Source organism: Xenopus tropicalis, chromosome 4, assembly GCF_000004195.4.
Source record: "Xenopus tropicalis strain Nigerian chromosome 4, UCB_Xtro_10.0, whole genome shotgun sequence".
Lineage (NCBI taxonomy): Eukaryota > Metazoa > Chordata > Amphibia > Anura > Pipidae > Xenopus > Xenopus tropicalis.
The window spans coordinates 37,134,728-37,146,976 of NC_030680.2; the positions used below are offsets into that span (position 1 = coordinate 37,134,728).

Consider the following 12,249-nt stretch of genomic DNA (forward strand, 5'->3'; position numbering starts at 1 on the left):
GTACCTTGTACTTGATCCCAACTAAGATATAATTAATCCTTATTGGAGGCAAAACAGTCCTATTGGATTACTCAATAGTAAGAAATCCAAGTCCAGCTTGGGACTCCTCCAGTTACATGGGAGTGGGAGAAACAATAGGATACATGAAAGCAGCTCTAATGTGTACCGCTGGCTCCTTCTGAAAGCTCAGACTCAGGCACAATGCACTGAGATGGTGCCTACACACCAATATTACAGCTAAAAATACATTTGTTGGTTCAAGAATAAGATTTTAAATGGTAGAGTGAATTATTTGCTATGTAAACAGTATAATTTAGAAATAAAAAGTACACCATAAAAATAATGACAGTATCCCTTTAACAGCATACACCTAAAATAGGCCCAACAGCATGATATCGCACAAAGATTGCACTTTTATTTTAACCCTTAGGAAGTCAGTGTAGCTGGCGAAATGCGTAGTTTATATCATCTCTCCAATGGACTGGCCAGCTTACTAACATAAGGACCATGCACAGATCTGCAGCTTTTGGGATTCCTTACAAGCAAAACAGAACTAGGGATAGTAGAAATCCAAGAGGCTTTTATTATCTGACACACTTTGTGCAATTTTATCTCGACTTTATGAAAATAATTTTTCAGAAACACATTAAGGGTTTGCACCAATCTATACATTTTGTTTTAGATGTCTGAGAAAGTATCTCTTACCCTAACATAAATATGTCTAAGCACCTGAAATATTCTTTAAATGAAATTACTCCTTCCCCCTGAACAACAATACTAACTCTTAGCAACAAATAAGCATTGGGCACCAGTTCTTCTTTTACCCATTCTATCTACCTCCTCTTCCATTTTCTCCTGTTTGGGCCCCCTTAACTTATATCATTTCGCACAAAGATGACTGCATCTGTCCAGCTGTAGTATATGAAGTATGATATCAAAAAGACTGAATATTATGCTATGCAAGATACAGGTATGGGACCCATTATCCAGAATTCTTGGTCTTTCCGTAATTCGGACCTCCTACCTTAAGTCTGCTAAAAAAAATTATATAAACATCAATTCAGGCCAATAAGATTGATTTTTTCTCTAATAAGGATTAATTATATCTTGATTGGAATCAAGTACAAGGTACTGTTTTATTATAACAGAGAAAAAGGAAACCATTATTAAAAATGTGAATTATTTGATTAAAATGGCCTTTCTGTAATTCAGAACTTTCTGGATAATGGGTTTTCAGGTAAGGGGTTTGATACCTTTAATATGAAACAAATATTCTTTATTCTACACCAGTAGAACTCAACTATTTATCTGCTCCATCTTTAGAACTTTGCAATTTATGTGTTACATCAGCATAATGTTATTATTAATCTGCTACATCTGTATAACCTTGTAACTAATCTGCATCCATAAATATAGATAACCCCTAAAATAGTACTGATTCATTTTCCTCAGGCAGTAAGCTTTAACATAAATGGGAACTGAGTAAAATGTAGATTTTTCTTGAAAAAAATATATAATATAGAGTGAATGTAGAGCAAAACCATAGTGTTGACAAAAAAGTTCCACATTGCTGTGCAATGCAACATTCCTTTGTAAGGCTTAGATGGCCGTCACTTTATCTGCAGATGCCACTCCTACACTTGTGGATTAGATTATAAACTGACCCAGGTGACAGATATCCAGATTCCCCAAGTATGTAGCAAAACTGAATCCAAGGGCCAAATAAACAGATGACTAGGAAGTGCACAAGCGCATAAATGCAGATCTGTACCAACGTAGACCATAAATGAAACATGGACATGGTTTAAACTCATATCCACTGGGGGTAAAAATAACTAACCTACCTCCACATGTTAGAAGGTTCTGAAGTAAGACCAGATGGACAGGACAAGAACATCTAGGGGTACCATCTCCTTTGGTAATGCAGATGTGAGAGCAGCCTCCATTGTTACGAGAACACGGGTGAGCAGCTGCAAATGAAAAATGAATATACATATATATATAATAATACCTACTGTTACTATAGACATTTATGCAATCTCTGCATAAAGGGCAGTATCCCCCCTTGTTTAACATGTACAATGAAAAATTATTTCTTAAACTAAACAGGGAAACTAAAGCTACACCATTTTTGGTATTTGGGAGGTAGATAGGATGTTCAGCAAAAGTTCCATTTATTGAGTGCATGATGAACAATGGGGTGTAATGGCCATTTTGGGTTTTCACATCTCAATGGGGGTAATCAATTACCACGGAAGGTTTCATAAAGGAAGGATGTGACTATGATAGATAAAGCAGCCAGAGGATGGGGAAATGTAAGAAGACAAAGAAGATTGGAAAATGGGCAACAGAATGACCAGGGAAAGGGTTTCTACAGAAGAAGGTATGGACAAGGGTTTAGGAGAAGTGCACAGAGAGCACAGAGAGGGAGTAAATATCTAGACTTATAACAAGTTTTGAGTCCATGCTATAAATATATGCTTATGCCCTTATGGATTGATTAGTCACCTGCGATAAATCTCTATCAGGGGCGACTCTGAAATGCCTTTCCGCCAGTAACAGAGAATTGCAGGTGGAAAGGCACACACCTTGCTTTGTTTTCCGAAGTCGTGCGAAGTTGCCTGCAGGAGGAAACTTTGTGCGACTTCAGAAACACAAAGCGTCGCATATGCCTTTCTACAGATGATTTACTGGTCAAAGGTTTCCCAATTCACCCATTAAAAACAATAAAAATGCCCATATTGCTTTGTACTTTCAGATGGTTGGCCAAACAACACCTCCATCTGTCCTGCCAAGATCCTTTCGGGATGGAGTTGTCCACTTCTTGGTTTAGCAACCATATGATTTATAAATAATAGAGATATAGCATACATATCAGCACATGCACACCCCAACAAATGAGCTTTAGGCTTGCTAGTAAAGACTTAACAGGCTGTGCCTTCAAAGTAGATGTTTACAGGCTAAAAGTGCACATTCCGTGTTAATAAAATAACAATATTCCAAAGACTGTGAGAATATTTTTAGAGATTAATAACCTCTTTGCTTGAAAGTCAAACAGAAAAATATGAAGGATTTTAGCCAGTCCTGTATCCCAGCTATCATAAATCCCAGATTGCCGACAATTATAATGTGCTCAGAAAAGTTAAGTAGATTCTTCATATTTCCAATATGTAGTTGGGAACGACTCTGTGCTTTACACTGTAGTGAGGACCCCACCATTTTCCCAATATGCAGTTGCTACTACCAGGGTGTTCATGTGACATCTGGGTGCAACAATATTTAACACCCCTTGCCGTAAATAATGAAATATTACATGTGTTTAGACACACAATAAGAACCTTTATGATTCAATTATTTCTTAAAAGTAAAAATGTATTGATTTTCCCCTACTAAAAGAAGTAGTAAAACAAATTACATTGTACTTTACAGTCTCTTTGAAAGTCAACACCTCTGTACCAGAGGTACACCTCTAATCACTACCCAAAGTAAACGATTCTTTAATAATACTTGATAATAGTTCTGGATAAAACATAATAGTACAGTGTGCTCTTGAGGATTCAGAAGCGTGAAACGTATAGAACTTACAGAACTCATTCATGTCGACACTCTCCACGGCATGAATACCAGTGGGGTGAGCAATGCGACCTTGAATCTTCGTTCTTCTGATGCCATTTGTTTTCTCCACCCTCTCAATCATCTGCTGCTGCTTATCGATCCAGTACAGGTGATCCCCAAGAATGGTAAGCCCCATCGGCTGAAGGATATTGGAGTCCTCTAACGTTACACGATTGGCTCCTGGAAAGAGAATGGAACATTCCTTACAGTGCTCTGGTGTCTGCTAAACAGAAAGCACACACTGCAAAAGACTACACGTGATACCCACATGAAGTAAACATCAAAAGGATCTTTCAAAAGGCTTCACGTTTTTTGATTGATCAAAAAAACACCTTGATAATTATATTTTTTTACTTAAGTTGTTTTTTTTTTTTGCTGTAGCTTTTATAAGTAAAATCAACATCCCTTCCTTCCCAATGGTGGTTTCTATTTTCTCTGTGGACAGCGCATATCTGCAAAACTAAAACAGCCAGAAGTGAGCCTGTATCTCTCCTTAGTCTCAATGTGAATACACAGCATATGCTCTGAGCTCCTGTCAGATTCCTGACCTTAGGGTTAAGTTCACTATATTTTTAGATAGTAAGCTCTTTTGAACAGGGCCCTCTTCACCTCTTGTATTGAACAGTATTTGTATACATTTTTACGTTTGATGCATAGACTCTTTAATGGTATAGCACTGCAGAATATATTGTTGCTGTATAAACATATACTTCTACTACTAATATAAAGCATATATATCTACTGTATAATAATATATAATACGTACACTCAATCATACATGACTGAAGCATCAGATCCTCTAACCTAACTTTCTGTCAATATTTTGATGGCATTAGTGCAGAGCCACTGGCACTAAAAATAAGGCCTACCAAAATCCAACAATTTTGGGTTGGATTAAAATAACAGGGGCCCAGGGCAAACATCACATTAGCCCGACACTGGTTACAGAGCTGCTGAATCTCTGGGCTTGTACAGCATTTCTAACCATATTTTTCAGGCTATAGGGTAGGGGCACACAAACCAGATCATGTACATTCCTCCGCCTGCGCTTTGTGCCAAATGCATACTGTGCTTCTGCCCTGATATCCCCTCTCTGTAGCTCCTCACAGGCTGACGCCGTGCCTGTCAATGGAGCTACAGGAAAGATGTGCATGATAGGGGATCCGCTTTCCTCCGCTTGGGTAAAAATGCAGGGGAAAGAAACATCCCATGTTCCCTTAACCTTAGGCTTCGGTTCTCTTACAAGAGGCCATTAAAAACTAAAATCAGTGGTACAAGTAACATAGTAACAGCAGGATTCTATTGATAACAATTAATGCACTGTCGGGTACTTGCACAGCCTGTGTTACAAGGCATGTCTATTGCCATATCAAATATTTGTACTGGCAGCACTTAAAGCGAATTTCAGCAGCAACTTAAAAGGTTTATAAATATCGAGCCTTGACAGACTAGTTCATCCGTGCTTAATTTGTGGCCATCTGGTTAAAACCTTTACATTGAGACCAGGTTGGAATTGTTTGCTGTTCTTTACACAGTTAGAGTCTGCTGGCTGCAAAGAATAATAACCGTGATTGTAGTGCATCACAATGAGCAAAGTAATAAAGGTGTCTGTTTTTACAATTCTTTCCAGCAGATGGCATTATAATACACAAACACAAGGCAACATGATTGTTTATACATTTGTAATGAGCTAACAGATGTAGAACAATGATGGTCATTGACTGCAAAACAAGGTAATTCTTCTGCTTTAAGTTAATGCAAAGTGTTGATACCTGCTAAAGATTCTGGCTGCATATTTGTTTTTCCTTCATCGCACTGGCATCCCAGTGGCCTATGCATGGGACTATAATGATCGCCAAGATAATGATTGGGCTCGGCAGTTGTCTGCACTACACTTTGCAAAGTATAGTCTAATTCACAGGCAGCTCTTGTTTTTAATAAGAAAGCACAGAAGGTTGCCTATCCTTGTCCTATGTGAAATATGGTGGCCGGCCAGCATTCCCACTAGAAATACATGATTAAGCTACTTGCCGGTTACTTTTAAAACGGTACGCACATATTTAAAAGCTATTATAGTAAATCATCTGCAAAACCGATCATAAAAACAATTTTAGTGTCCCAACACACAATACATTGAGGCAAGGGTTTAAATGAGGAAACATCAGAAGGTAAAACATTATCCAGAAAAGCTGCTCAGGGTTGGACTGGGTCAGTGGGAGACCAGGAAAAAACCCGGTGGGCTCCGTGGCCTTTACTGGCCCAGCCTGCTCCTCATCTGCAGCCCCCATTGGCCCAGCCTGCTCCCTCTGGATCGCTCCTCACCACCGTGCACCTGCGCTCCCCCGTCTCGTAGTCTGAAATGGTGTGTATGTGGGTGGTGAGAGCAGTATGCAGTGCACAGGGGTAGTGTGCGACTGGGATGGGGGGGCCCCCAGGCAGTAGCCCCGGTGGGCCCCCATCACACCAGTCCGACACTGCAGCTGCTCCAAGGACATGTAGTATATGGCATTCAAGCATCAGCTATGGGGCTGGGAAATCCTTCCTACTGTGTCTCTTGCCATATGGCACTTAATCTCTGTGTATTTATACTTATTTGTTGCATTATCATACTTGTCCTCCCTGCGTGTACTTTTGTACATTGCAACACCGAGGGCTTGTACCTTGTTTACAAATAAATACATATGCGGAATGCTGTTCAACTGGAGGGTCACGGTCTGGATGCTGGGCTTGTATGCTATAATGACTATGTTATTTGCTATAATGATTATGTTATATGCTATAATGATTATGTTATAATCCTGACCCTGAACAGGGTAATTGGCCTAATATGACCCAATATGGCCCAGTGGTATTAGAATATTTCCACAGATTTTTCTTCTCTTAGTTATTATGGTTGATGCAATAAAAGAAGCTGCTTTGTTGCTATTGGTTGGTACTAATTTAAGTAATACAAGTAATTTAAGTAATATAAGGAACTGTACATTTAAAATTGTCACTAAACTTGCTTCCCTTGGCTAGCTATGGTCATCCTAGAACCCTTGCTCCTTCAGTGGTTATAGGGTGCTCACTCCTTATATTCTCTGTGACAGATAAACCAACACTCATCCATATTGCTGCAACAAGGCACTGCCATAGGGAGCATTTGGAGGCTTCTAGTGGCATTTAAATGATGACTTATTCCTGGCCCTAGACTGCTGTGACACATAATTACATTTTTATTATACAATTTGGTCAGTTTCCAATCCCATTTTGTGACTGGCCCAAACAGAAAGCCAGACTGAGATAGAAAATAATTAGTAGATAGAGGGACTGAGGGACTATTCTTATGGGAGGTAAGCTTTTAGGGGGTGGGGGCATTAGTTTACACCAGAGGCAGTCCTGTTATGAGGCAAGGTGAACCATAAATCACTGCTGCAGGTATAGAAATGTCGACAGAAAGCTCCTTATTAAATGTTCCTACCAATTTAAATTGCCATTCGGTGTAGGTTGAATTCAGGGTGCTTAAAGGAACAGTAACACCAAAAAATGAAAGTGTATAAAAGTAACTAAAATATAATGTGCTGCTGCTGCCCTGCACTGGTAAAAGTTGTGTGTTTACTTCAGAAAGTCTACCATAATTAAATAAATAAGCTGCTGTGTAGCCATGGGGGCAGCCATTCAAAGGAGAAAAGGTACAGGCACATAGCAGATAACAGATAAAACACTATTGTATTCTACAGAACTTATCTGTTATCTGCTGTGTAACCTGTGCCTTTTCTCCTTTTTTCCAGCTTGAATGGCTGCCCCCATGGCTACACAGCAGCTTATTATATAAATTATAGTAGGGTTACTGTAGCAAACACACCAGTTTTACCAGTGCAGGGCAACAGTGCATTATATTTTTATTACTTTAAAGCTCTTTTATTTTTTGGTGTTACTGTTCCTTTAAGAAGAACAGTTAGGCAAAGCAGTGGCTATAAAGTGCCCAATGTTAAGAAACACATATATTACCATAGAACCCACAGTTATACATTCAAACCTGCCCCAGTTGCATAACTTGTGGATAATATCCCACTCAGTCACAAGTTATCAAAAGAAGTTGTTTCACTTACCAGATAGATCACTGCTTTCAATTCTTTTCAAGTCGGCATCAACCCAGAAAAGTTTGCCCAGTTTGTTGTCAACAACTAAAGCAACTGGCCGTATGAGACCTGTAGAAAACAGCACTTCTCGCTCCGTCCCATCGAAGGCTGCCCTCTCGATCTTTGGGGACCGCTCTTGCATGTTAGTAAAATACAAGTACCTGTAAATATTCAAAAAATATTAGTCAGCTCAACATGGTGACTCAATGTCATTTCCATTTATTCATCTTTAAGGAGAAAGCAGCCTATGAACGGAGGCTTCTGACTGCAGATGCCTTTATTACAGGGAAGCCTTATGCCATCTTATACATGCCTCTCCAAAAAACAAATTTCAGGGGAGCACTTTGCAATCATTTACACCCCCTTTAGACTAAACTTCCATTCAACTGCCAATTGCAACCACACTGCAATTCTTTTTTATGCTACACTAATTTGATAAAAATATCCCGGCCATTAAATAGGTCATACAGAGACACGTCACACTGTCCCCAAATCAGTCGATTCTGAGCCATGGGTACTGGAACCCTAGGTGGAATGTGCCACCAAGGCAACACATTGTGCTTCACTGTGCACACAAGAACATTTTTTCCATGGATGTTCCCAGTTAACTATAACAATATGTTAATAAAATATAATTATACACAGTGTATGTATTAAAGATTTTACTAAGTAAAATAATTAGCGCAATATTAATATTTGCTTTTTCATGTTTTTGTCAAAGGGCTTAGTCCAGTTAAAATATCAAACCTCATTCATTTGTTTTACATATGGCTAAAAAAAATGCAGCCCATCTCAAGCCCCTAACCAGCTGGCCAACACATGGTTTTCATTTTGTCTGCATGTTTATCTCTGTTCAGGGAATTAATGAAAATTCCATACTTTCCTCCAAACCTTGACAGGCAGAGTGAAAAACCCATATACATGACATTCTATGAAGTGTCACATGAGCAGGCACACTCAGGGTCTGTGTACATATAGGTGGGGAAACGATTTGTATTTTTTGTTTGAAGCTACAGAGCACTAAACGCTTATCTGATGTTCTCTAGTTGAACATATTCATTCAATTATCTATGGCAGATAAACTGTCTGCTTCCAAGAATACAAAAAAAAAATAAATCCAAGAAACATCTTCCCCATATGTTAACCTCCATCGGCCACTCCCTTGTTATCACTGTTAATTTTGAGAGATCTTTTAAGCGTACACACATGGAAGTATATTGCTATTTGGTGAGGCCGACAAGCAGTTTGGCCCCAATGTGGCCACTGAGGCAGATTGAAATATTTGCCCTTCAATTAAAGACTCATTTAAATCAAGAGGCCTATGCAGACCTGCAAGGTGAGGACAACTGAATATTGGTTGGCTGCCATTTTGACTAACTGCAATGGCCAATAAGCTGCAAACTTGGTCTGGTGTCACCAGTTTGGTAGTCTTGTTGATCCCTGTATGACTAGCTTTAAACTGGGTACATGTGGGCAGATATTGCCAGCCAATTTGACAGATATTGAATAATTATCAAACTTTTGGGGTTATGCAGTATATATAGTATATATAGTAAATAGTTTCTTGGGATCTGACTGCTCAGATTGATCCATGTTACAGTATTGGTGCAATATAGACATCCATGGCTCTAGCCAGTTTTTGAAGGATGTCAGAGATTCTTTATTTTGTAAAATACACATAGGCCAATGTCACACAGCAGCACCTGACCTTTCTCAGCCTAAGAAAAGCATGTGTGACTGTGTAAGGTATAACTTACCCTCGCTCTGCATTCACAGCTATGGCTCTAGGCTTGTCATGGTCTCCTCGAAGGACAACTCCAATAGACTCTCCATTAAGCTTATTGGCATTGATGGTGTTTGTGCCTTCACAAGTCCAGTACAAAGTGTGGCTGTATATGTCAATACTCAAGTCATGAGGTTGTTTTTCTGGAGTTTGACTTTGATTTGGAGTAGAGACCACCACAAACGGCTGTTGGAGAAAAGAAAAATAAAGACATTTAAAGACAAAAATGGCTAAGGCAGAAAGGAACTATTCTGGAGGAAAAAAAAAGAAAAGAAGTTGATATGATATAGAGTGAAATGAATCCTGGAACAGACCATGGCATGTTAAATGTTATGGCAAATTAATGGGATAATAAGCATCAAGGCACGCATAATGTATCATAAGTACTTTAACACCAGTGTCTCTGCAAGCTATTCTTTATTGCTTGTATTGGCAGCTGGAGGTTGGTACCAGTATGGGATCCGTTATCTGGAAGCCAGACTCCATTTTAATCAAACAAATCCATTTTTTAAATGTATTTCCTTTATCTCTGTAACAATAAAACAGTACCTTGTATTGCCTAATAAAAGAAAACACAATTCTAAGCAACTTCCCGATACAAATTTATTAAAATTTTTAGTGCTTTAAAAGTTATTTGTAAATGTAATTGCTATAGAAAACAATAAAATTTATCTTGAAGAGTGCCATTATTATTCACCAGTAGGCAACGAGGCCATAATCAAAGCCTACCTTATAACAAATCAACTATTTAATGTTGCTATTCTACACAGACTGGAAAATGTAGTTATTTATGAAGACTGCTGAAGCAGGATTATTTTATCCATCCAGAGGAAATGCATGGTTTTATTTTTCCAAACAAATTATTAGCATTTTGTATCTGCAGAGGTTTGATTTACTCCTTGACAAGTGCATAAGCTTTGCATTCAAAGACTGACTGTATGGCAACTGCCTGGATTCGGTAAGGGCTACATAAACAAAAATAATGATTTGTAGATGCATCTAAGTATTTCTTCTTAAGCTTTGCTGGGAATTCTAACTAGAGGTCTGTATATCTTCCTAAATAAGTTACTGACAGCTGTGAGTCTGTATTATTGCACTCTTTGTATGCGGTTGCCCAGAGAGATGAAAAAGAATGAGGAAGTTCTAGCTGGTGTTACAGAATACAGGTTACCTCCTCTCTCCTCTCAATCCATCTCAAGAGACCCATCTGTTCTCTGGCTTATACACATAAAATCTGGCATCCTTTCAAGCCAGATACATTTCAGTTGCAATACTATTCTAATGATGGCATGTTCGTTTTTAGAGCGTGTGAAACATCAAGCATGCAAAGCTAATAGCTTCAGTACTAGCCAAAATACCTCCACATGGGAGTAGCCTTTGATATTTCGCCAGTGGTATGTATGGCTATACCTCTCAAGGGTGGAAGAGCAAACGCTCTGGCAATATGCTGCACCAAAAGGTTACGATAATAATAAATGGCTACTGTCTCACCTGTAAACCCAAGGACTGAGGAATGCAAACATTTCGGTTGCTACCTACAAAGTTTAAAAACTCTATGCAAAACCATAGGGCTTCAGTTAATGTCGACAAGACAAAACTAATTGGGAGAGTGATGTTGAAATCAGTGTGTAACGACACAGAGAACTAATGACTTTAGTAAGTGAAGATACTGAAAATATCTTTCAAGGAGCATTTTTGGACGCAGACCTTGACTGCCAATCTGTGGATTCTGGCAAATGCCAGAGGGGCTGCTGTAAGATGCCATAGACAGTCACTCTGTTTACTTAAAATGCCAGGGCCTATTTTGAATCCCAGTCCAGACCTGGTTTGAAGATACTGGGATCTAAGGATGTTGCCTTGGTAAAATCTAGCCTGTTCCTTATTGCAAATCAAACGCAGGCCAGCATCTTGCCTTCAGTATGCTCACTTACTAGTCTTTATAACAAATACAACTAGGCCGTTTGGATTTTAGAGCTTCTTGGATTGGAAAAGGAAGAGAAATTTTGACTTTCGCCTCATTTCTTTGAGTAAAATCATTAGCTAGTCAAAATGTTGTAAAGTCACACTTTCAAATATAAAGTGATGAAAGAGTGATCTTTTTATTGGCTGAAAAAAGAGGATAACCATGTTAAGTTTTCAGGACATTACAGTTCTTATTCCGCAATCTTGGAAAAGTACAGAAAAATTCTGAAATGTATAATAGTTATCATTTGTTTAGCCAATAAAAGTTATTTTTCATTCCAATACTGTTACTCTGTATTCAGTTCACTGTTCAAAGTTATCTGTACTAACAACCATAGAAAATGCTGGAGCATTTACTAATTTTCTATATGATTTAGTGCTGTTCATGATTTACTATGCCATGGTGCAATTATCCAACAAAAAAAAGTTGTGGTCACTCCAAAAAATTCTATATAAAATAAAATAGAAAAAGCTGATGCACACCAGGAACTTTATCAAACACAGGTTACTTTATTAGATCGACAGTCCCAGGACAGAAACATCAGTCTAATAAAGTAACCTGATAAAGTTCCTGGTGCGCTTCAGCTTCAGCTTTTTCTATTTGTTTTATATAATAATGCCATACAAACCAATCTATGGAGATTTTGGGCATGCTGCGGGTATACAAATTTCTTGGAGTGCCACATCTGGCTGACAGGCCTTCTGTTTTACTGAAATCCGTAAAAAACACAAAAATTATGATGACACCCTTGCAAACACACTTTCAAA

General features: G+C 38.5%; 1 protein-coding gene across 2 annotated transcripts in view; it reads right to left on the reverse strand.

Annotated features, from left to right (window-relative positions):
• Positions 1 to 12,249, reverse strand: part of lrp5 (LDL receptor related protein 5) — a 115,904-nt gene that overhangs the window by 14,364 nt on the left and 89,291 nt on the right. For both annotated transcript variants that reach the window (XM_018093450.2, XM_002941643.5), the window contains 4 exons: positions 9,494 to 9,705; positions 7,707 to 7,897; positions 3,586 to 3,795; positions 1,845 to 1,970 (listed from right to left, as the gene is read on the reverse strand). In XM_018093450.2, coding sequence (XP_017948939.1) covers positions 1,845 to 1,970; positions 3,586 to 3,795; positions 7,707 to 7,897; positions 9,494 to 9,705 — 739 coding nt within the window. The remainder of the gene's footprint in view (positions 1 to 1,844; positions 1,971 to 3,585; positions 3,796 to 7,706; positions 7,898 to 9,493; positions 9,706 to 12,249) is intronic.